Genomic DNA, 24,474 nt, shown 5'->3' with positions numbered 1-24,474 from the left:
TCAGCTAGGGTGAAAATGTGGAAAACCTTGGGGGCAGCCACCTTGCTTTAACAAGTCAAACAAGCCTAACAGGTTTCCACATAGTAATAGATTTGAGCACAATTCCTCCTATTTAACCAGAAATCTGGGCAATGCAGATCACCAAACCGGTGTGTAAATTTCTGCATTTAGCCTTAGCTTGAGGATGACACAACAAAAACCTAGGAGGAGAGACATCTAGTCCCAGTTTTATATTTCAGTTGGAGAACTCACTGCGTCCCCTCAACATACCGTTCCACATGAGTAAACCAAGTGAAACTCATCTCCTGTTCAAGCTTACCTAGCTTTGGTTTCCAGTTAGTAGCTCTTGTTAAGCCTTTGTCTACTGCATTAACAGGTAATTGACTCACAGAAACCTCTCCCCCACCAAGGCACTCATAGGCTCACCAAGTCAGTTCCCAATTTTGCTCTCTGTCAAGCTGCAGACACTGAGACTGTTCAGCCTCATTGTACAGGAAGCCTTCGGGGTTTGTTCCTTTAGGCTGTGAAGTGTTTGCATCTTGCCCAGGTTTTTCAGTCTTGTTTTGAAAGAGTTGGCAGCGGGAAAGGACTGCTATGAGGTACAGGATTTCTCTCCTCTAGCCTTTGCTCTTTTCTATTCCAGGTCCCTAGTATCCTACTGTACTTCCACACCCAAAGGTCATGTTGGCCCTGTGGTTTCCAGCACCACACCAGGAATCCATGCCCAGCTAGTTTCTATCAAGCTCCCCAAATCCTTTCCAGAGTCACTCTTTCCAGGAAATAGTGATCTTTTTAAAAAATGAGTGACCTCATTTTTGGCTTCTAAACAAATGACTGTGCACCTTTCTGTATCAAGACATGCGTGAAGCCAATCTGCCTCACTGTGCAGTCAAGCTCACTTTGGGGAAGGGATATGTCACTATTTAATACCCCACCCATACCTGGGTCAGCCGTGTGCTTCACCAGCAAGCAGTGTATCTTCTTCCAGAGCATTCTTCATGTCAACCTAAAGCAGTGGGCCAAGAACACCTTCTAGGATCTGCTAGCAGGTCCTACCACCCTGGAGACTTTAAACCCTGAAACTATCAGCCATAGAGATTCTTTTAGCCTGGTACTACAGTTATCTTCCTTTCAGCGGAAGCAAGGAAGGAAGAAGCAGTTTCCAGAGCTTTCACTATACCTCCCTTGGTATCACCTACACCAGATTAATACAAAGCACCTTCTTTGCTTTTAATTCCAGCTTTGGCTGGCCTCACTCCAATATTGCAGCCAGCTTCGTTTTACTTCAACATGGTGATGCTGGATGGATCTCCTCTATACAGCATCTGCCAGCCAAAACAGGAGGTGGCACAGCATCTCTGCTCCAGCTCCAGGCTGCTGCAATACATGGTGCCAAAAAGCACAGTGCAGCAGGATGGAGTCCACTGAAAGCTCAAAATCAGCCTAGTTTTCACTTTGGATGAGTTTGTTACATGGTGGGGGAGTCTCACCATCTCCCACCACATGTCAACCCTAGTACTCACCCTGGTCACACCTTCACATGCCACTGACTCACAAGACAAGCTCAAGAACTGTAGTCTCACCCTCACATGCCAAGTGAGGTGCAAGTCAGTGCCCTGCCCCCTCCCTGAGCTGGGACCCACCTGGAAGTGCGGACTGGAGACACACTTGGCCAACTGCCTGAACAAGGGCTCCATAACTTTCACAAACTCAGAGGGCTCAATCACGTCCAGGATCTCCTCTAGCTCATTCAAAAACATCACCTCCTTGGGACTGTGCGTCTTCGGCCAGAACTTCAGCAAGCCCACAATCACCTGAGCGTGAGGGGTACAGATATAACATTAGAGGCTTAAAGTTAACACCAGCTGTGAAGCAAGATTTTAAAGGTTTGGTCACAACAGCAGAGGAGAGGAAGTAACAGATGCAAAGAGAACATTCTCAGAAAGCCAGTGTAGGTTCCCAGGGAAGAAAGCAGAGAAGAGCAAAGACACTGCCAGGTTACATGTACAACAGCAGCACAGCCCAGGCTACAATGGTTCTGACAACTTGCTGCAACCACAAAGCCTAGAAGCATGTGACAGTGTGCGCCTTCCCCCCCGGTATGCTCTCTCCCCCTCAACCTGACCTCCCTGTAAACACGTAGGCAGGGGCTAATTGAGCATGCGCCAACTAAGACCCATCTAGCATGCAAATATGACTATGAGTCAATCATCTCCCCCCCCATAGATAGGGGGCAGCCCAGAGCCCATAGAGCTCTCCCGCACAGCAGCAGGCTGCACTGTAGAACCTCCTCTTGAGCAGGGATGCCTCTCAAGGTTACTCCTCGAGGTTGAGAGATTCCTTACCCACAACAGATCCTTGGTAAGTGATTAATAGCACGCTGAAACTTTGCGAACTTCACAAAACTTTGACGAGTTATATCTCTGATTAACTGTGCAAGTAATCCCTTAGACATAAACCGTTGACCAAGTCTGAGACTAGGACTGGATCCAGCCACACCTAGACTCCTCTCAGGAGTTTAGAAAGCAAGGGGATCCTTTCTGAACCTCGTGACTCAACAGGAGGGTCTCCTTTGCCCACACTCCTTTTGGCATAAACTGTTGACAGAGTCTGGGACTAGGACTGGATCCAGCTGCACCCAGGCTCCGAGGAGGAGGAGTTTAGAAAGCAAAGGGGTCCAGTCTGAACCTTGTGTCTCAATGGGAGGGTCTCCTTCACACACACTCCTTTAGACATGAACCATTGACCAAGTCTGGGACTAGGATTGGATCCAGCTGCACCCAGACTCCTTGCAGAAGGAGTTTGGAAAGCAAGGGGGTCCAGTCTGAACCTCATCACTCAACGGGAGGGTCTCCCTTGCGTGTGCATCTGACCCTGTCCTTCATGCAATAAATGAGTGAACCTTGCCAATTGAACCTCATTAAATCATTCTTATTTACGACTGAACTTTGTTAAGTCACTATCTTACCGCAATAAACATAGTGCTGCTTCTCTCTTACGAGTGAAGTACATCACTCCTCCGCGACAAAGCAATTTCTTCCAAACACAGCCTAACAAGGAAGGCTCCCAAGCCAAAGTGGGCAGGAGTTGACAGACAGTGCAGAGCAGCAATCAGTCAAGCTTGGGAAGATCAACCAACAAAATCAGAAATTGTATGGGGAGGGTGACTAGAGAATCATTATCCAATATACCTCAGAACTTGAACACTAGGGAGCACCCAATAAATAATGCAGTGACAAGGTCAAGACAAGCAAAAGGAAATAACATTTCACACAGATAACTGGATTATGGAACTCATTTGCACAAGACTTGGTGGAGACTCAAAGTCCAAACAGGCTCCAGAAGGGATTAGGCTAGTTTATGGAGGCTACACCCAAAGGTGATGATTAAACATGGCAGTGCAAATGCAACTTCTGGCTGAGGACATCTTTAAACTATTGCTTAAAAGACACTGAAGAATCTACCAGAGGAAGGGCTATACCTCACTTGACCTTGTTTTTTTAAAAATACACCTTCCTTCCCTACCCATCTGCTTCCAGGCACTGTCAAAGGCAGGATTAAAGACTCTGCAGACCTTTGCTCTGCTGGAGCCATTGATATGGCATTCACAGAAATGTTCACTCCATGTGAACCACAGACAAAACTGATAGTAAGAGCTGCTCTCTCAAGCTCTGCATACTTTAGCAAGCTGATCCTGAAGCCAGCGCTGGAGTGGAAGTTCAGAGTGGAGGGACAGTAGTGGGCAAAGCAACAGAAAGATCAGGAACATCTGAGCATTAGGTTTCCATCAACTCAAGGCCTGAGCAGCCAGCAGTTTGGCATTTGCAGTGTTTGTCATTATTCAGATCTGCCGTTCAAGCAGGAGTTAGCTTCAGTGACTCAGAGGCAATTTCTCCTACAGCTAAGGTGGTGCGAGCTGTGTCGAGTCTGTCTTTGTTATTACTGAGCACGTTTGATGCCTTGCTCACCTGGCAACCATTCAGATTGCTGTAGTGCAACAGCTACCATGTCAAGCCTTGCTGAGCAAGCTGCTGGGAGGCACGCTCTAAGTGGGTTCAGATCCAGTGAGTGATCTGGCCTCCTTCCAGCGCTGATGGCAACTTCTCCTAGCGCAGTCAGAGCCTTGCTGATGTGCAAGCCCTGTAATTCTCCAAGATTTCAACAACCTCAGCCACATCAGGAGTCTATTCAAAGCCTTCACAGCAGGATGCTTCCATTTCAACAGGACACAACCTGTGGCAATACTGCCTTGATCTGTCTGGTTGGGACCTAATGCAATGGCCACTGAAGGTAATGAAATTGGGTCATCCCACTGGTATTCACAAGCACCAAACCAGACCTGGGTCTCTAATCCAGGGAGGTCATTAACCATTACCCAGTAAGCAGTCATGAGCTATGAAGCTTTGCTGCTTGAATAAGCTGCAAAATGAACCTCAGAAGCACTGACAGACTGTTTCTCTCCCATCCCTCACCCCACAGTAAGTGCTTTGGCAGGTGGCCCCTGGGCTGGATTTCAGCTACAGGAAGTACTCAGAGTGAAGATACTCTCTGCAATTTGCTTCAGAGCAGGCTTTTAAGAACACAGGAAATGGAGGACCCAGATCTAGGAGAGAAGCAAGGAGGTCTGGTTCAGCACTGCTGATGTCAGAACTGCAGAGCCAGAAAGCTGACAACAGCTGACCAGCTTCCACTGGGCACCGTCAGGCTCACCACAAATGCACGCATTTCAGCCACAGAACAGAACGACCTCAGCTAGTGTTACTCATTAAAATGCAAACACTTTCTGGTGCTCCCTGCTACAATGACACAAGCACACGTTCTTTGGCCATCTGCTGTTTTGAGGCTACAAAGCTTAACTTTGTAGAAGGCATTTCCGACACCCTTATCTTCCTGTCCTGCAGTGGGTGGAAAAACATTTGTCTCCTGCTTGCACCCTCTGCCAAGCCAGAACATAGCCTGGCTAGTGCGGCAGGTCTGTGCAGCCAGTAACTGGAATATGCCAAGGCCTCCATTTACACCACTCACACATTTTGGAACAACTTGTTGACTCACAGTGCTACATCCTGACGGCAAATGTGTCTATACCCTGACTTAACACCACAGAGGTAACTTATTGATGCTAGAACAGAAAGGGGAATACTTTCACCAAGGAACAGTGGCTTGCCCAAATAGACCATCTGGTCCCAGGTTCCTAACCTCATCCCCACAGTTCTTCAGCCAACTCTGGTAGTCTGGGGTGAACTCTTAACATTTCAGGGTCCTTGATAGCTCACGCTGGTTCCCTCAGATGTCAGATGGCCACGTGTTTTGTCCCTTCAGAATCTGTCAATAGTTGAAAGCCCTGTCCTGACAGAATGGCTTTGTATAGTTTTCCTTCTGCTACACCAAGATCTGAAGCACAAAGGAACATCGTAATCCACCTTCCTGAAGCTTTCGGGAGAGAATGCAAAAGGCTTGCACATGAGCAGCCAGTCCCTCCTGCCCCAGGGCTGGGAAAGCAGGCCAGCACCCATCTACAGGGCACTGGGCAAGTCTAGTGAACAATCCAGGTGGTTCGCAGCCTCTCTGACCCTTTTTGCCCTTGCTGCACTCTAAGGAAGCTGTGAGGGTCTTGGGGATGTGACTGACATACGGACCTTAATGATGGTTACTCACCGGCTCTGTCAAGCTGCTGTCTTTCTCCAAGAACTGCACAACACAGTAGGCCAACTGTAGAAAAGAGCATGGCAAGATTAGAGCTTCCTCAAGTGTACTGGATCACCACCACCCTTGCCTGGAAGCCACATAAGGCCCTCTGCTATGTGTGTGACGAGCAGAGAGTTGCAGCTCCAAAGAAATCCAGTTCTTCTGATGGCAAGTGAAGGTTCACTAAGACCAAGCCAACACGAAGTGAGCTTAGGACATGTGCACAGCTTAAAAGGGGTAAAACTTGAACCACCTAGAGCAGCCTGCAGCTAACACATTCAAATGCAAGCACAGCTGCATGCATGGGTTGGAACAAACTGGATTATCACAAAACCCAACCCCATAAAAACAAGGTCAGGAGAGCAGACATCACTGATCAGCACCCATGCCTTTTTTTTTTTTTTTTTTTTTTAATACTTCCCAGGCTGAGTCCTGACGGTCTCCTCTATTATGACTACTGAATGGCAAGAAATTAATCTCCATATCAGGCTAAATGCCCAACACACTGATTTCTCTGCATATCTCAAAAACTGCTAACTGTTGACACTTACACTGCCCACAGAGGTGGATGACTGGAGCTCAGAATTTTTTCTCTGGTTTCAGTAGGGCCCAAACACAAGTTTTCAGCACCAAAAGGCAAAGCAGGCCAGAAAGTTAGGCCACCAGGACATGGCAGGATACCTTCCTATCAGCCAGTGGCATAAAACACACACACACACAGGCCCAGGAACCGTGAGACAAGCACAAATCAGTACACGAGAGACTAGTGCAGAGCCCAAAACATCTCACAGAAAGAACTTTGTATAATACACCCTAGTGAATAGCTACAAGCAAGCCTGAACACCTGCTTTTGCAAGAATCACATTCTGCCCTGGAAATCTGAAGCACTTCTCACCTGCGGGTGGTAGACACTTAAAGACTTCACCTTGTGCAGTGGTAACAAGACCCTGATGAGGAACATCTTGTGCTCTTCCTTCAGAGGCAAAGCAAACCCATTGATTATGCTGAGAAGAAACAAAGAGTCTCATCAATGCCTTTACCCAGCAGAAATACAAGAGCTCTCTCCCCAAAGAATCAGTGGCTTGCCCTGGCTCTCATTCGTACCTCCAGAGAGCACCCAGCAGCAGGAGTACAGTTGCTGGGGCTCAACCCTGCACACCATGCTCAGCGAGAGCACATTTCCTCAGCAAGCATAGGCGGGAAATGCCTCTGATTGAGCCTGAGCTCTGCTGTATCCCGCACCAGGCTGAGCACAGGACTCCTCACACCAGATCACATAATTAAACAGAGCCTCTGGGAAGGCCAGCACAGAGGCAGCCCAGTCCCAGAGGTTTGTGCTTTACAAAACAGGAGGACAGCAGTATAAGAGGGTCTGCCAACAGGAGGGCAGTTTAAGCTATGGAGAACTGCTTCAGTGCTGTGAACCCACTGGAGAAGCTGTGGGAGTACTCTTCTCCCTTACTGCCCACTGAGGTAAGAGAGCAAGCAAGGCTGGCTCAGACCCGAAAGAAGAGTAGACAAATCCGGGGTGGGGGAGAATGCTACCACTGCCTTTATGGGCAGGCCGGAGAGTGCTTTTCCTGTGTGCTTTGTCCAACTGAGATCCCCCCGGAACAGGTGGCTCCTGCAGGAACAGCTGAGGGAAGGCACTGCCAACTCACACAGCACACTGGGCTAGGAGGTCTCACATGCTATGGGGCCTTCAGGACTTCTAAAAGAGCCCTTACCTCCCCAGGATCTCCAGCAGCTCTGCGATCCCATTGTGGTGCTCTGTTTCATAGATAAACCTAAAATAAAGGAAGGAATATGAGAGGTCATTGCCAAAATGCTGAATCCAGTTTGATAAGCAAAAGGAAGGAAAGCCAACAGAGATGGGGAATTTCCTAGTAAAAGAGCTCCAGAAAGACAGGGCAAGGTGGAAGCAAGTATCCCATTCACAGCTCCCAAATCAGCATCACTGCAAAGAGGCTAATGCGCATAGGTCCTAACATTTGCTAGGTGCACTGGAGATAGTCAGCACTGTCAAATCCTCACTGCTCTTAAGCACAGGTGAATGCTCCCTACCGAAATAGTGTGACATGACAGAGTCACTTGGCTAATCACAGTCAAGATCAGAGACAGAATCACAGCCTTGTGCCCCAAATCTGTCTCACTGTATTGTCCCACCCATTTACTGGGCCAGTAACATTAGGAAACATCTCACCTGTAAAATATATTGTTGATCTGCCGCCTCACATACGCTCGCAGACCCAGGAACTTGCCATAAATCCTGTGCAAAATGGTCTTTAGGAAGTCTCGCTCTCTGGGGTCTTCACTGTCAAAGAGATCCAGCAGCTGTGGGGAGAGGAATTTAGTCAGTGCTTTTTTACTGCCCCCCTTGACAAAGCTACAGGCAATGTTGGGTAGTGTTCCTGCTCAGCAAAGGTGGCTCTTCCAGTCCAGTTGACACCTCCAGCACCCCGAACACAGGGATTGCTTCCTGAAAGATGCAGGCTTGTAGCCACAAACTGGAACTATCAGCATCCGTTCAATCTCCTGAAGCACAGTGATGGCCTGGACACCCTCCAAAGCTGGGTGTCCCAGCACTTCCCCTGCTAGGCCCTCAGTGCCCTTCTCCACCTGTACATCGAGTGCTGAGTTTCATGGACTACAACTCATAAACACTCTTGCCCTACACAGAAAATTCTGGCTGCTCTTTCAAGCAGGGACAGAGGAGGGAGAGAAAGAGAGAGAAGAAAACAAACAAACAAACCCCATCATCTAGCACCTGCCAACAAAGTTGGACTTTCCATATAATGCCTTGCCCAATGTCTGCTGCACATCCTTCATAAGGATGGTGCAGAGTGGCAGAGACTAGGATTACTTACAGATAGTACAAACTTCTGGTCAATGTATTTCTTGGCTACATTTGGTTGAAAGTCAGGCGATTCCAAGAACCGGAGGAAGAACTCGTACACCAGCTGTGGGGGAAGAAAGAGAGATCATTTAAAAAGAAATAACACCCCCACAGTCTTTACTTCATATTTTACATGCTTTTCTTCTCCTTAAGGGTTCAGGGAAAGGCTGGGAAGCCTGAATGGTAGCACAGAAAACATGGGAATCTGTGCTACCACCTGTTGGGATCAACTCAGCTGCCCCTGCTCTAATGGGCAGGAGCACCACTGGCAGGTAACTGCCCAAGTCTGCATGATATCTTATAATCTCAGGTCCTATCAAAGACAACAGACACCTACCCAGACGAAGACACCAGCCCTGAGAAACTCTTCTCCCACATTCAGCCCCTGTCTCTACAGAGAACAGAAACCTCCAGAAGAGAAGGTGAAGGGTCAGGCAGAGGCTTTGAGATGCACCAAGTAAGAACAGAAAAGCAAAGACAAAAGATGTGCCCCAGGAAAACATGTTGGGTCCTCCGACTCCGGGGGACTGCCACAAGATTGGCTTGGCCCCACTAAGCCACGCACATTGCACACTGTGTCCCACTTGGCCATGAAAGGCTGGCTTACTTTGAGAAGGCAGTGGGTGTTGACACAGTAATTTCTGGTTCTAGTGCTAGCCCTGGAGCAGACTAGCCCTTGTAGGAGGACTCTGTCTGGTACTGCTGAAAGCCACCAGGCCAGACAAGAGCACTGCACCCCAAGGGTCTAACTTTGGAGTTGAAGGAGCTGTGGGGTCACCCATCCACAGCCAGTGCCTAACTGCCAAGGACAGTAACACAGAAACAGTGAGGTGATGACCAAACCTCAGCAGTGGACTACCTACCACGAATCTATGATGGCTGCTGTTGAGTTAACTCTGCAAGAAACAAATCCTTTCTAGCATTCACCACACCCTGGTACCGAGGATGTGCCATTCCCACCAGCGTTCGCATCCCCCATCAACCGCAGCAGTGGTTAGTCACTTTGCACTGCTGCAGTACTGCGCCCTAGCTCCCTTCTGTATTTTTTGCCTCACTTCACAACAACTGGCTCCCGTTCTGCCTTTGTCTGCTTGACAACGTCTCTGTGCAGGTGCTTGGCGAAACCCTCATAAGCTTACTTCTGAGCTCTGCTAAACCATGTTTATCGTTGCCTTCACATCCCTTTTCACCTGGTTTGTCATAAAGTCTTTTTGCCAGGACACATAGCCTAGCTAAAAGATCCTTGGCCTCCTTAGCCTCTCTCTCCCTCCCCTCCTGTTCCCTGACTTTTTCAGCTCTTATGTTTGCTGCCAGTTAATGCAACTGAATTATATTCAGTGCAACTGAGACACGATAGCAGGTGAGCCTGCCAGCACAGGCTTTCCTTCAGCACCAGGCAATCCTCCCTCCACATGCCTCTCAGGGAGCAGGGGAAGGAGAGGAGTGCTGAAGCAGACAAGGGTGCCAGTCTCTAATGCTGCTGAGCCCAGAGGCTCCTGGGCCTTCAGGAGGGGAAACAGCACTGCATTTGGCACAACTCCCTCTACATCAGGAAGGCATTCACTTTCAGCCTACTTCAGTGCCGCGAGGGACTGTGGCCATCTACAGGTGAATGTTGCACAGAGCCTACAGCCTGTTTCCAGGATGGTCCTACTGCCCCTGTTGCCTACAAATTACCTCAGACCCATGGGTAGTAGGCCCCATCGCAGGATGCAGCAACCCTCAGTTGCTGGGGGAGGCAGCCAGGTGGCAGTGGGGAGGCTGGCAGGCTCCAGCACTACACAGACACTCCACTTCCTGGAGATAAATATGCCAGATCTGTATCCCCCTCCCTCCTCCTCCTCACCTGAAGGTGTGGCCAGGCAGCCTCTAACGTAGGCTCATCTTCCTCAGGGTCAAACTCTGCGCCCGTGGGATTGGATGATGGTGGGAGCGTTCGAAAGAGGTTCACTGAAAACTGAGGTGAGTAGAAAAAGTGCATCAATGACATTCCTACACCTGGTGATGGCCCTCCCAGCAGCAAAGGCCTCCCAAATCCCTCACTGCAGGGCAGCACATCATGACTTGGCATAGCCAAGGCCACAAACAGCTACCTCTCTTGAAGCCACAGAGTTACAGTTTCCACACAAACTCCACAAGTGCAGTCTATGCCAGGAACAAAAACATCCAGCTCTCTCTACACCAGACACTCCCAGACAAAGCACATGCACACACCCCTCTCACCTTCTTCTCCCTCAGGGAGACAGATAACAAGGGATGGGTACTGCTGGGGTCATACTCCTTCCTGAAAAGTCCCTGCTTCCCCCCTCCCCCAGCATATTCTCCTGAACAATTCCCATTTCTGTGGCACACAAACAAGTACCAGCTTCATGCCCTACCATTACGACAGCTTCAGGATAGATGGCTTCAGTGACAACATCACGGTTGTGCGTGATGTATTCCACCATCTCATTGAGACCTGCTCGCTTCACCTCCTTGAACTTCAGGTCACTGAGGGGGTCGGAGATAAAGTCAAAAAGCACACAACATTGCCGCAGCTTCTGGATGAAAAGCTCTTCTCGTTCATGTGGAGGAGCATCTGGCAGAGAAAGCAGGGACATCTGTCCTTGGAGATAGGCAGAACATCTATGTGGTTTGCTCATGTTTGCATAGCCCTCCCCGCTCCCGGTCCTGCCTTCCCTCCCTAGTCACAGTCCCCCTTCAGCTGCTGCAGGAAAAGTGGGGGGCAGCATTTCCCCGCTACGGAGATGTGACAATGGAGGCAGCGGAATTTCAGGGCTTCTGGAGCAACAACTCCATGAGGTCATTTCAAACATGACATGGGTTTCTGATCTGATGAGCATTAATCCCTTCTCAGTAGAAACTGCCCTGGAACAGGTACTCACTTAACTGGCTCCCAGCACAGACCAGTGACACCCATGCCTTGTGCCCCATAGTCACAGGAGGCAGGCAGAGCGCATTGCAGGCTAACCCTCCTGTGAGAGGGCAGCCCAGAAGAAAGGCCTGATATCAACAGTATTCTACTTTTGGTATGTTGCCACGGGAAACTATGTACCATTAAGGCCAACCAAGCAAATGGACCTCTGATCTGCCGAACAACTGCCGAGCTGCGAGGCAGTTGTCTTTCCTAAGAGAACTGCCTGTTGCTGTGAGCGGTGTCAGCAACGGGTCTGGCTGAGTGACTGCTGAAAACACTTTCTCCTCATCTGCACTTAAGCCATGTTTAATTGCATCATTACGCAGACTAACTGCTAATGCTGGGCAATTGCCCTAATGTGGACAAGTTTAATAGCGCTACCATAATTTGCGATGGAAACGCAAGGAGGAGAAGGCCTGGTCCTCTCCCAGGAACCGGTGGCTGTAGGAACAAAAACCAGCCTGCTTTAACTCCTGCACCTAGGACTCTGCACTTCGCCACCTTCCTGCGCAGCCTGCTGAAGGGTCTGAAGTAACCCCAAATAAATGTAAACAGCAGGGTTTCAATCAGCTCAAATGGAAAGATGAGTAATGCAGTTCCTACTGAGTGCCCTTCTTTTCTTTCAGGCTATCCCTCAACCTTTTAATTTTCAGCATGCTGCCATGTCTGTGACAGATACCTTTCCCAGAGCTGTCCCTGTGGCACCATCAGCAGTAGGTTAGCATGACACTGCGAGGGTCACTGTGGAAGGAGCCCTTACACCCACAATGTCTGTTTGGAGAAGGCAGAGCTCATCAGGCATGTCACCCACACGGCAGGGCCTCTTTACCTTTAAGGGCTGGGAGCTTTTGCAGTTCCCGGTTTTTGCTCAGATTGAAGCGAGAGGAGCTGTGTCGACGCTCCTTCTTCACAATCTGGGGTCCCCCTGAGTACTTGATCTTATTCAGCTGGGTTGGTGGGGGGGCGCTGTTACTTGGGCGCTTATTTGAAGCTGTCTGTTGCTGTTGCTGCTGCTGCTGTAGTGGCTGCTGCGGCTGCTGGGCCTGATGAGGGAGAAGAGAGTAAAACAACCTGTAATCTTTTACCTACAAGCCTCACAAGCAATCAGATACTGTCAGCATCCTCCTGGACTGAAGAAATTGGGCAAGTTTTTCACTGTTGCACTGGCATTTCAGTGCATCTTACATACTTCTGCAGGGCTCTAGTTTGGTTTGTTGCATTTGCAGCACACTTGCAAAGGGAACATCAGTTTTATGAACATCCCATAGCTCCACTAGATACCACAAAGGCATCAGAGCCCCACAGGACACTGGATGCTAGAGATACAGAAAACAAAGCCATATCTCGCAACAAGTACAGGAGTTTTCTTATTTCTACTTGTTTGTCTCAGCACTTTCTGTGGTCCAGAAATCTCAGCCTGATGTTCCGTCTGGTTACAGTACTTTGTACAACACGCAGCAAAGGGAATTTTTGAAAACTAGCAAGTTGCTTTCTTATGCACTTGTAGGGAGCAACCTGGGAGAAAGCAGAGCAGTAGGTATTACAGATCAGACATGACAGCCCAAAAAAGGCAATAGTGAAGACCACTAAAATCCTTGCTGCATTCACAGACCAGCAGTGGTCAGTCTACAATCCACATGGACCATTTTTGACACACCTTGCTCTGCTCCTTCCTGCTCCTCACATCAGTGCCTACCCAAACCTCAGGTCCCAAGCCCTGGGCCCCCCTGCCCCACTTTGTCCTAGCCTCACTGCTCTCCGAACTTTTCCTGTCTATTGGCTTTTTCCACCTCACCCCCTTCAGCCATACGTCCTCTTCCACACGCATCACCTGTACTTTCCTCCAGCGCAGACATCCATGATCTTTGTAGGATGTACACCCTGCTGCCAACTGCTTCCCGTATCACCAAGGTGTACATCAGCACATCTGGAAACTGAGGAGGAGATACCCTCTATCCATAAGGGATGCACTCTTATACTTAACCAGTCCATAAGCTGTCGTCAACATTCACCCACACAGAAGGCCTCAGCAATAAACACAGGTAAGAGGTGCACAGTGCTCAGTTATTTTGAGCATGTTGCATAGCAAGGACAACAGCCATGCTGATGGATGAAGGCATGCTTATCCTCAATAGCTCCAGAGACCCAATTCATCCATCGCTGCTGGATGGACGTGCTGGCTCTGCGGAACAAACAGCACAGACTGCACGGCTGACGGGAACGCGGGCTCAGGCAGGCTGCTCAGAGACCAGCTGGGAGCACTGGCACACTCTCTCCACTTCATGCTTGTTAAAGAGCACTTAGAGAGGTACTTTGCTACTTTTTTAGTAGGTGACCAGAAAATCAAGCCAGTGTTTTCTCAGCTCAGTTCCAGTCTGGCTGAAGCTCTGCTGGGTCAGTTCCCACTCAGGCCCTAACAGCTCAATAGCTAACACCACCCTGGCTCAACTTGTTTCACACTGGAAAATGTAACATGGAAAACGGAGAGAGTAACGTCCCACTAGCAAGCCTACAGCAGAGGGCTCAGCTGCAGAAAGCACTCAGCCTACTCCAGCTCTCTGGCACGAGCCCAACAGCAGTCCCATTCCCAGGCTCTCCCAGCTCCTTTGGGCTGGCACACGAAGCCAAGGAGCTGCAGGGTGAATCAATCTAGGACATGACAGGGGTAGTGCCATGGATGGGGAGCAGAGGAGGGCAAAATCCTTGGAGGTCGCCCCTTCTTCCCCAAAAGATTCTCAGCTGCCACACACAGCACAAACGCACACCTCCCCAAACTACTGACCAGTAGGATTTCTGGGGAAAGCATCAACGTAGAAGATAATTAGAGCTCTCCTCCAAATGAGATACGGCCAGTCTCTTCCTGTGAGGAGCGGTTTAGCTTCAGCTTACCTGCGACAGGCACAGTCCTTACCCTGAACCCAGTCCCAACGATTTCCAAAGCAGCACAGCATGGCACCACAGTGCACCACAGCAAGAGCTAAGGCACCCACAGCATGTGGGGAGGCAGCAAGGGAAGAACGGAGAAGACCACCTCCAGGGAACACTGCTCTGTAGATCCTAGCAAGCGCAATGACTCCCCATGAAGAACAGGGCCCAGCATGGGACACCAATTATTTTGTCAAAGCATTACTTTGAAGCAGAAATCAGAAGTATTTTGGTTCTGGTCTGGCTTGCTTGAAGAAAGTCTTAAACGTGACAGTTCTGTTTCAAACTCAGGTCAAAGACAAGACTGGGGGAGACAACAAGATTTAAACTCTTTCCAGTTTAGATTTGATCCAATTCCTTGCACGTAGCAGCACTGCTCAATGGTCAGAGGAGGGAGCAAGAAGAACCTTGTGATGAAGACAGCTGTGTCTGCCAGCAAAAGGGGGGCAGGCTACAAATAGGAGGCAATTAATCCTGAACACTGGTCTCTCCTCTGAAGACAAACCAACAGTTAAGTCAGGCTGAATCCTTGCTGGAAACCTTCGAGGAAGGAGAATTTCATTCCTCACTCTTAATATTTGGGTATCAGAGCAGCTTGAGCCACTCAGAGGTTGGCCGAACACTTTTGGCCAGGCTAGTCCTGTATGCTATATCACTCTCCTTCCACGTGGGAGAAGGACAGAATCTGAACATTGTTCCGCTGTGGGGGGGAAAAGACAGCACAGAGAGAAACAAAAGACACATCAGCAGCCTCACAGGTGACACTGGAGGAAGCAGGATGCATTCTTCTAAAAGACATCTGGGGCTGACGGGACATGTCTGTGCATTCCCCACCTGCTCGGAAACACCACAGGGAAATGCTCCCAGCACAGTGCGCATACGGCATGCTAACAGGTTACAGCCACAGTCACTTCATTAGAAGTCTGGGAAAGCCATTCCCGCTAGCTTCTACTGTCTTGAATAGACGGCATGAAGAAACACAACACACATCTTCAGGTTTAACTGCTAGTTATTGAAGAAAGAGACACACGCACACAAAAAGTCACGTGCACACACAAGTTTCCTAGAGAAAATCCCTGTGAGGAAATACAGATAAAATCCAGACTGCCCCTTTGCTTAAGGCAGGCGTCTGAACAGACAGCTTAGCTGGAGGATTGGGGAGGGTCAGACATTTTTATGTCGCACTGCTTGGAGGGTTTTAGGAAGGACTGTTTCTCTAAGGGCTTTCTAGCATCAGGCTGAATACTTGCTTTCATGAGGCACTTCCTACGGCAGGCTCACTGTCCTTCTGCCTTCAACCTCTCCTGCCTTGGTCACATGAATAGGGAGAGAAGAGGCTTGTTTTAAGTTTGAAAAGATTTTCTTCTCAGAAGTTTCCAGCCTTGAAAACAGAGCAGACTGCTAAAGCTGAAAGCTCCTCTCTTAACACTCAGGTACCAACCTCACAAACTGTTTCCCTGACATCAACATCAGCTGGCCACTGCGTGGCTGCAGGCACACATCTCCTACCTGAGCAGGCTCAGCCCTCTTCCTGCCAGGCAGGACTTGCGTCACCACAGCAAAGTCAGCTTCTCGGGAGCTGCTGTTTGTCAGTGCAGGCTGCACGCGCTGAGACGACCAGGCTGAAGGGAACGGCACAAAGCAGCACATCCAAACCCGGCGCAGCAGCCCCACCTCTCCTACTGCGGCAGAGCAGGATGCTCGTGCTGACAAAACAGGCCAGCCCCAATCGCAACCATGCTGGAGGTCCCCCAGGCACAGGCTCACTGGCTTCGCAGCGCTTCCTCCCCTCTGGTTCCCACCACCCCTCCTTCTTGCTAGGGACTTGCCTGTGCAAGCCAATGAGCCCCAGGCCTTAGGCCTGCTCTATGCCATTTCTTTTCACCCTGAGCTCTCCGGGACACAGACTCTCTCCCCCAGTCACCCTGAGCTCTCACCATCAGTTTCTCCTCTGCTCTCCTACCCACCCACAACCTCACCTCTGCAAGCACTCCTGCTGCAGCTGGATGCCTCACCACTCGGAAAGCCCTTCTGCCTTGCCGGTCCCTTGAGCATCCCATGCTTGCCAAGCTCCTCAGCCCAGATCTGCCCTCAGCTCCTCCTCCGATGACTGTTCCCTTCCCATGCCTCAAGTCAGTACCTGCTCTCTTTCTCTTTGCCTGTCGTTACACAGCTTCCTTATTAAAATCAAGCTCTCTGTTTCAGAAGTAACATCAACACACTGAAAAGCCCGTCTCTGACTAATGAACTCCAGGTACTGCAGTAACAAGCCCCATGGAGATATCTGCAAAACATGTAATACAGCAGCTCAGTGAGAAGAATCACCCTCTCCCAGAGCTGTGAATCTCATCTGTGAGGCTCCAACCTGCCCTTGAGGCTGCAGAGTAACTCCTCTCTCTCCTCTTTACTGCTGCTAATTCCTGCTCCTACTTCCAGGTCATTAACTCTTCCCCACCCAGCTGCCTCTCCCAGTCTTTCTGGCTAGGAGTAGTAACTCTTTCTCATCCTCCCATCCAATGCTGACCTGGTCTTTGACATTATTTCTTTTTTCCTCCTTAAATAACTACACAGAAATTCTCTCCACTCATATTTTCATGGGGGGGGGGGGGGGAGAGAACAAAAAACAAACCCTCTTTCACACTCCCTGCTCTTATGTTCCCTCCACTGCTCCTGTCTCTTCCTCGGCAAACCATGCCCCTCCAAAACCAAGGGCTGGCCAGGCACTGCTGTCTCTTCATCTCAGATGGCTTCACCCTAAGCTGGGCAGCCACAAGAACAAGTAGAAATGAAGACAGTGCAGGAACCCACTTTTCATTTCCCCCATCACTGCACTACGCAGGTAATCACAAGCAAATTCAAACATTTCCATTCCCTTGTGGGGATCTGAGACTCCTTTTGAACATATCTGCCCTTCCAGATCAGCTGCACCAAGAGTGGCTTGCTGCAAAGAATGAAGCACTGATGCTTAAGAGTTTCTGGGCTGACTCCTATCCTCTTCATCATCCCACCGAAGATCCCCACAGGAGGTCTTAGTCCACTGCATTTGCTCAGGTCTGTCAAACTAGAGCTGCTCTTTGCAGAGCTTTACTCATTCCACCACCCAGACAGCTTGCTTGCAAAACAACTCACAACTTTCTGATACCAGGATAAATTAGGGTTGTGAGTCTTCCTCTGTTCCTTGGAGCATGAGACGAGGGAGGGGAGCACATACTGGAAGAGGACTGCCTAGATGCTCTTCTCCTGCGCAAACACATTAAGCCACTAATGAGAACTGAAGAAAGAAGGAAATTCTCTTTGGCACACATAACTTTCATCCTAGGAAAGGCAGCCAAACAACCATAACTCTGTGGAGGAATTTACAGGGAACAAACCCCCCACAAGGGAATTTACAGGGCACAAAACCCGCACAAACTCCCTCTGACTTCTGACACAAGGCAGGAGTCTCACTCCCGGCGCACAGATCTAATTCCTCATGGTCCCCCAAAGTGAAAGTCAGAATACCTTTCTGTGCTTCCTGAAGAGCAGGAAAATTGCATTCAAACTGGCATACATTTCTTCTTATCAAGCAAAGAGTTCTCTTCCATTCTGCAGCAGAGCAGTCCAGAGACAGGAAAGCACTGAGGGAGAACAAACTTCACTGCAACCTCAGCAGGGAAAGGAAGAAGAGACCTGTGGCAGCAGCACATTGCAGAGGTGTCTGCTTTCTGCTCTCTGTTCTTATGATCAAAGGAGACCCAGCCTTCCACCTTAAAGAAGGGCTGGATTTAGTTTGGGGTATGAGGAAGTGGCTGGGTATGTTTTGTGGGAGGGAAGGTTAGACACATCACTTCTAAGTTTCTTCTGCACCCAAGAACAATCAGACATTATGGGCCATTTCAGGTCATGAAAGGAAGCTCCCGACCTGCACTATTCTTCCTTCCCTACCGCCCCTTTTGTAACTAGGAAAGCGGCACCACGGTCCCGCTGATTTGGACAGGGACCTCAGCCCGCTCTGCTTTGATGGCTGTCTGTCACCCGTGTGTTGTGAGACCCAGGCTTACCTTCCTCTTCCCATAGCTGGGAACTCAGCGGACAAAGAGCGCTAAATAAATAGAAGGTAAGTCCGACCCTGTGATGCATAGCAGGAGTTCCCTCACTTCCTCACAGCCAGCGGACAGCCCTCCAGCAAGCAGTTCTCAGCTGTACATGCAGAATAAAATGGGCAGAGGCCAAGACGAGGATGGGGTATAGTAGGAAAACCTACAAAACTGCCGCTTGCTCCAAGGCAAACAGACTCAGGTTCTGACTCTCTTCTGGCTACGCAGCAGGTTAGCCATGAGCACAGCTTAGAGCTTGAAATGGAGTGGCTAGTAGTACAGATATTATCTGAGACCCCGCAGCATAGGTATATGCTTTCAAGGAGACTCTTGAACAACCTTAATTTGACTACAGCTGTCCCACTGAACTACAGATTTCTCCCTAGTCTTCAATAGCCTTACACATCTCCTATCCCTGGTTCTCCAAATCAAAAGTGCAACATGTTCCAGACAAGACTTGACCGCACAGGCTTCTACAGATGTAAAGTGGCACAGCTTCTTTGCCAAATTGCAGTATTAAAAGAAAAAAAAAGAAAGGAAAAAAGAAAAAAAAAAGCTTCCTTGGACACACATACAGCACTTTGCTGCAGCCAAGTCTCAGAATCCACAACCACACCATCTGAATGCCAGACAAACTCAAGTCTACCAGAAAAGCTCTAGTTTACCCACATTTTTGCCAACTTTAACACAGCTTATCACAGTCTCACTTTCTGCTGAGGCAACCCTGATGCAGGTAGCTTGGCAGCATCAAAATTGAGATCAGAAGGGTCTCTGTGCAGCTGGGAATGCAGACCCTGCCTTTTTGTGAGCAACAGGAAGACTGTTATACCACAGGAGAACTATTTCATCTCTAGTAGTTTACTCCTATTATCTCAGATGCTGTATCAATTATTTCCTAGCCCCGCTTCCTCAGAAAATGCCTCAGAAGAACAAGCTCCATTTTCCTTGCTTCTCATCACTCTCCTGCTCTGCCACAATGGAACAACAGTTGACTCTGCTTTGCTCTGACAGGAGCAAGGAAGCTGCTCCAGTCCATTAGGCGTCTTCCTTCTTGATAATTGCAGCTCTTCACTCTCTGCAGCCAACTTTACCACACTCTGCCCAGCCCTATGAGCAGTGCTTGCCTTTAGCATTGTGCCAAGTCTTTTCTGCAACACTACAGGGCACCAGACTCATCCTGTCTCTTCCATTGCCATCATTCCCTTTGGGCCAGCTAACTTCATCTTAACTTTAATCTTTGCTACCATCTTCTCTGCGATTCCATAAGATCCTGGTGAGATATCGTATCTGACAGATCAGCTTGAAGTAGGTGAAGTGAAAGATGTTATTATTCCTCAAAGATGCACATGCATGCTGTCGCAACCAAAGTGAAATCCTTACCTCTTCTGAATTCTCTGCCCCACCATCCTTTCCGCTACTGCCACTGCCGGGCTTTGCAGTGCCTTTTGCAGACTTTGGAGACTCCTGAAACGATGAAAACAGGCTTAGAGAACGCTTCACCTTGCGCAGCATTTTCCACATCTCTGGGTGCCGTTTAGCTTTGCTCTGTCACAGGCCTCCCCCCGCCGCCTCTGCAATAAGCCGTGCTTTGTGCCGTAGCTCCTCTGAAGGGCCCCCAGAGCCGCTTCCCTCGCCGCACGCACCTTTGCCTCACTGTGGGGACACGCAGGAGCAGCGCTGGCCTGTCCCACCCGGGCCACCAGCCACCGGGCAAAACAAGCACAGGCCAATGCTACGCGCGGTTATGCGGCAGCAACGTGCGCCCGGCCGCAGGCTCCCCGGTACCCCCGCGCCAGCGGGCACCGGCCTCCGTTTGGGAAGGCGGCGCGGCCGCGGAGCCGGCGGGGCAGGGCCGAGGCCACAGCCGGGCCCCCCACACCCACAGAGGGCCCAGGATACAGGTAAGGCCCCCCCACTAGCTGCGGGCCCGGCGACCTCCCGCTGTGTCCCGGCACACGCCGGGTCAGGCCCGCACGGGGGGAGGGGGGGCCCGGCCGCCTCCCCGCCCCCCCGCCCGCGCGCGCCCCCGCCGCCCTCCTGCACCACCCGCCCCGCCCGCCCCGCGGCGCGCGCCCCCGCCCCCTGCCGGCCGCAGCCCCGCGCGCGCCCCCGCCCAACGGCCGCGCTGAGGGAAGGCCGCGGGAGGGAGGGAAGGAAGGAAGGAGGAAGCGGGCAGCCGCGCCGCAGGCCCCCCGGCCGGCCTGAGGGCGGCAGGCGGCACCCCCCCCCGGCGCCGCCGCCCGCCGCTGCCGCCCGCCGCACCTTCTCCTTCTTGAGCTTGTAGGGCATGGTGAGCGCCGGGGCCCAGCCGCTCCGCTCCGCGCCCGCCGCCGCCTGCGCCCGGGCCCGGCTGCAACGCCCCGCTCCCATTGGGCGCACCGCGCATGCCTGCCCAGCAACAACCTCCGCCGCCGCCGCTCATTGGGCGGCGGCAGGTTTTTTTCTCATTGGCCGCCAGCCGCCGGAGAAAGCCGAGCGGCGGCGGCGCGCATTGGGCCGCGGCGGCGACGGCCACGCCCCCGAAAGGGGAGGGGGCGGGGCCCCGGGGGCCCGGCTCGCCGCAGGGCTGCTCCTTCCCTCGCCAGGCCTGTGCCCGTGGCCGGGCGGTGGAGTGCCCGTCCGGGGAGCGACTCACAAGCCGCCTGGACGCGCCCCTGGGCAGCGTGCTCTAGGTGACCCTGCTTGACTAGGCGATCTCCAGAGGTGGCTGCCAACCTCAGGTGTTCTCTGATTCTGGACAGCCAGCGGGATGCTTGCGGGTGTGGGCACGCACACGTGCAAGGGTGAAGGTGTGAAATCCACCTGCCTCAATATCCAGCAAATAAACGTTGCCGTCCCCTCTCACGGGGTCTCATGCTAGCTTCTACTGCAAGAATTTCCCTGCGGTTTCCCTGGCCAGTGGCTGCAAATTAAGCCACTGCCCCAACTAACCCCCGCAGGGCTCAGAGCACCCCTAAAACTAACTGCTCCCCCCATCTACCATCTCCAGGGCAGCAGGGGGGACAGGGAAGGCTTGGGGGTTGTGATGTCACCAGTGGGGGAATCCCCAGGTTTGTGATGTCACCAACAGGGGGAACCCCCAGGGCTGTGGCCGGAGGGGAACGGCTGGAGGGAGGAGAAGGGGGGCTGGGAGGCCACAGAGGTCGGGGGGCTGGTTCCCGCCGGGGGAACCCCCGAGGCCCTGCTCCACCCGCCAGGTTCGTTGCCTGCGGACATGGCAGAGGCGGCCCCCACCGCCACCCCCGCGGTGCTGGAACAGTTCGGCTACCAACTGGAGCAGATGCTGGGCCACAGCACCTATGGGAAGGTGTACAAGGCTGTGGCCTGCCAGCAGCGGGCACAGGTCGCCATCAAAGTCATCTCCAAAAGAAAGGCACCGGAGGAATATCTCATAGAGCTCCTGTCACATCATATCCAGGCAGGGGGGACGGAGGAGCATCGGGGAGCAGGGGGCACTGGAGAGGCATTGGAGGGAGTCAGTGGGGTAGGGGGCTCAGGGGCATCATGACATGTTATTGGGCAAGGTGGGCATTGGTTGGGCATCAAGGGGTTAAAAGGCCAGGGGCACTGGGCGCAGGAGACGCAGCATTTTGTGGGGGCAGCGGCAATCCCGGGGCAGCTCTCCAGGGCAGGCCTGTCCCCCGCTAACCCCTCCCTCCCTGCCTGCAGGTATTGAAGGGGCTGCACCACAAGCATCTCATCACCCTCTACCAGGCCATCGAGACCACGGCGTGGCACTACATCATCATGGAGCTGGCCCCGTCGGGGAACGTCCTGCAGCGGGTGCAGAATGAGGGACCCTGCCCTGAGAGCCTGGCAGGGCACTGGTTCTCCCAGCTGGTCCTCTGCCTGGCCTACCTCCACAGCAGGGCGGTTGTCCACCGGTGGGTGAGCACCAGGGCAGCAGGGTCCCTGCTGCGGCACTGGGGGGAAGCTCCCCCAGGCAGCAAGGGGTTCATGGGCGGGGAGGGAGGGCCTTGGACCCCCCAAGTGCCACCACACTCCCTGTCTGTCCCCTACCTATTACCTGTTTGCTCCCACACCACCATCTGCCCCATAGCCCTTACTTGCCTCCCACACCTCCGTTTGCTCCATAACCCCCGTATCTGCCCTGTTGACCCCACATAGCCCATATCTGACCTCCACAGCCTCTATTTGCCCCATAGTTCCCCTACCTGCCCCACAGCCCCCTTATCTGCCTCCACACCACCTATCTGACCCCCACCTGCACCAAAACTTCCCTATCTGCCCCACAGCTCATCTCTGTGTCCCCTGCTTGCCCTACACACCCTGTATCTGACCTCCAAAGACTTTATTTGCCCCCACACCTCCTACCTGACCCACTACACCCTTATCTGCCCTCCACACTGTCATCTGCCCCATAGATACCCCCCCCCCATGTTTCCCCTAGGGACTTGAAGCTGGAGAACCTCCTCCTGGACTACCAGGACAATGTGAAGATCTCTATCTTTGGCTTGCCCCAGAGGGTGGCCCCGGAGGATGCCAACAGGAAGTCCCTGGGGGCTTCAGCTTCCGCAGAGGTGTCCACCAGGGAAGCGCTGAGCCAGACCTTCTGCGGGTCCTTCGCCTATGCCTGCCCCAGGATCCTGCAGGCTCAGGCCTATGACCCCTTCCTGGCGGACACCTGGAGCGCTGGCGTCATCCTCTATGCCTTGCTCCTGGGCCGCCTGCCCTTCGACGACACCAACCTGCAGCGCCTCCTGCAGCAGATCCAGCGGCCCCCCGTCTTCCCCTCCTGGCAGCCCCTGCCCCAGGACTGCAAGGTGGGGCTGGGGGGCAGCCAGGAGCATCAAGGGGCATTAGAAGGTGTTGGAGGGCAGCAGAAGATAGGGGGCATCAGGGGAATGGAGGGCAGCTCTGGGGCATTGAGGGAAGATGGGGGCATGAGGGGGTTTTGAGGGCCATCTAGAGGGTACTGGAGGGGAGCTGGAAGTCACTGTTGGGGCTGTGGGGGCAATAGCAGAGATAGAGGGTATTGAGGAACATCGGCAGCCAGTGGCTGGAGGACAACCAAGGGACACCTGGAGGCAGCTAGGGGCACCAGGAACATGGGGGTCTCCCAGCTGACCAGGCTCCCCAGGTGACGGGGGTCCCCCCAGGCCTTGGTAGAGGCCCCGAGGCCCTCCTCCACCGCCGTGTCCCACAGGATGTGATCCTGCGCCTGCTGTGCCCAGCCTCGCAGCGCCTCTCGGCCCAGGAGCTCCTGCAGACCCCCTGGGTCTCTCGTTTCCTGCCCCTAGGCCCCCTGGGGGACCTGCCCTCTGCCACGGAGGCCCCTGAGACACAATCCTCCAGATGCAGTTTCCCGGCTTCAGAGAACCTCTAATAAAAGCCCTGAGCCCTCCCTCGGCTCCCTCTTTCCTTGGGGACACCCCTGTAACCAGGGGTCCTGCAAGAGGGGCTCTCCCTGTTTATTGTTGGCCCTCCTGAGCCCCGCAAAATGCACCCCCCTTTTCAGGGACCCCCCCCCCATTCACAGGATGGTTTAGCCCGTCCCACCCGTCCCACCCCCCCGTAGGGCACTGCTCCAGCCCGCCCCCCCTCAGTCAGTGCTTCAGCCCGTGAGCCCCCCATCGGACTGGTTCAGCCACCTCCCTGCCTATGGCCCTGCCTATGGCCAACCCCCCCGCATCAGGCAGTGGTTCAGCCCAACCCCACCCCCCACCCCCGGCGATGGTTCAGCCCCGCCGCTGACTTCGACCGAGAGCCCCACGCCCACACGTGGCGGCTCTTAAAAGGGCCACGCCCATAAAAATATGGCCCATGTCTTCTCTTAAGGGGGAAACGTCTCCTTTGACTCCGTGACCGCTATATGACACCAAGGGGATTCCGGGAGGAGGGTGAAGGGTGATTTCCCGCCAGAGAGCCCTGGAGTGGGCGGAGCCCCAGGGCTTGGGGGCGGGGCCAAGCAGCCTGGCGGTCCCCACGCCCGGTTCCCATGCGGGCCTGGCCCC

The 24,474-nt window shown here is 52.4% G+C and overlaps 2 protein-coding genes across 5 annotated transcripts in view; one reads left to right on the top strand and one right to left on the bottom strand.

Annotated features, from left to right (window-relative positions):
• PPP2R5D (protein phosphatase 2 regulatory subunit B'delta) overlaps window positions 1–20,843 on the bottom strand; it is a 35,305-nt gene extending 14,462 nt beyond the window's left edge. The window contains exons 1-11 of one of the 4 annotated variants that reach the window (XM_067292663.1): window positions 20,762–20,843; window positions 19,880–19,963; window positions 12,328–12,541; window positions 10,960–11,186; window positions 10,428–10,538; window positions 8,553–8,645; window positions 7,889–8,019; window positions 7,413–7,472; window positions 6,581–6,689; window positions 5,656–5,709; window positions 1,644–1,814 (exon numbers count right to left, since the gene is read on the bottom strand). In XM_067292663.1, coding sequence (XP_067148764.1) covers window positions 1,644–1,814; window positions 5,656–5,709; window positions 6,581–6,689; window positions 7,413–7,472; window positions 7,889–8,019; window positions 8,553–8,645; window positions 10,428–10,538; window positions 10,960–11,186; window positions 12,328–12,541; window positions 19,880–19,963; window positions 20,762–20,788 — 1,281 coding nt within the window. In that variant the 5' untranslated portion in view covers window positions 20,789–20,843. Of the gene's footprint in view, window positions 1–1,643; window positions 1,815–5,655; window positions 5,710–6,580; window positions 6,690–7,412; window positions 7,473–7,888; window positions 8,020–8,552; window positions 8,646–10,427; window positions 10,539–10,959; window positions 11,187–12,327; window positions 12,542–13,329; window positions 13,400–19,879; window positions 19,964–20,761 lie in introns of those variants that run through there. The other 3 variants (XM_067292664.1, XM_067292665.1, XM_067292666.1) reach the window with 3 other exon arrangements.
• Window positions 20,844–21,713: 870 nt separating this feature from the next.
• TSSK4 (testis specific serine kinase 4) lies at window positions 21,714–23,846 on the top strand. Its single transcript, XM_013954328.2, has 4 exons — window positions 21,714–21,917; window positions 22,169–22,383; window positions 22,911–23,283; window positions 23,667–23,846. The coding sequence occupies exons 1-4, from the start codon at window positions 21,714–21,716 to the stop codon at window positions 23,844–23,846; spliced, it is 972 nt and encodes a 323-aa protein (XP_013809782.2).
• Window positions 23,847–24,474: the final 628 nt, after the last annotated feature.

This window comes from Apteryx mantelli, chromosome 3, assembly GCF_036417845.1.
Source record: "Apteryx mantelli isolate bAptMan1 chromosome 3, bAptMan1.hap1, whole genome shotgun sequence".
Taxonomy (NCBI): domain Eukaryota; kingdom Metazoa; phylum Chordata; class Aves; order Apterygiformes; family Apterygidae; genus Apteryx; species Apteryx mantelli.
This window is presented reverse-complemented; position numbering and strand designations above follow the sequence as displayed.

Coding starts and splice junctions, on each gene's coding strand:
- TSSK4 (XM_013954328.2), top strand. CDS start 21,714: ATGGCAGAGGCGGCCCCCACCGCCACCCCCGCGGTGCTGGAACAGTTC. Junction 22,384..22,910: donor AGCAGGGCGGTTGTCCACCG/GTGGGTGAGCAC, acceptor TGTTTCCCCTAG/GGACTTGAAGCTGGAGAACC. Junction 23,284..23,666: donor CCCTGCCCCAGGACTGCAAG/GTGGGGCTGGGG, acceptor CGTGTCCCACAG/GATGTGATCCTGCGCCTGCT.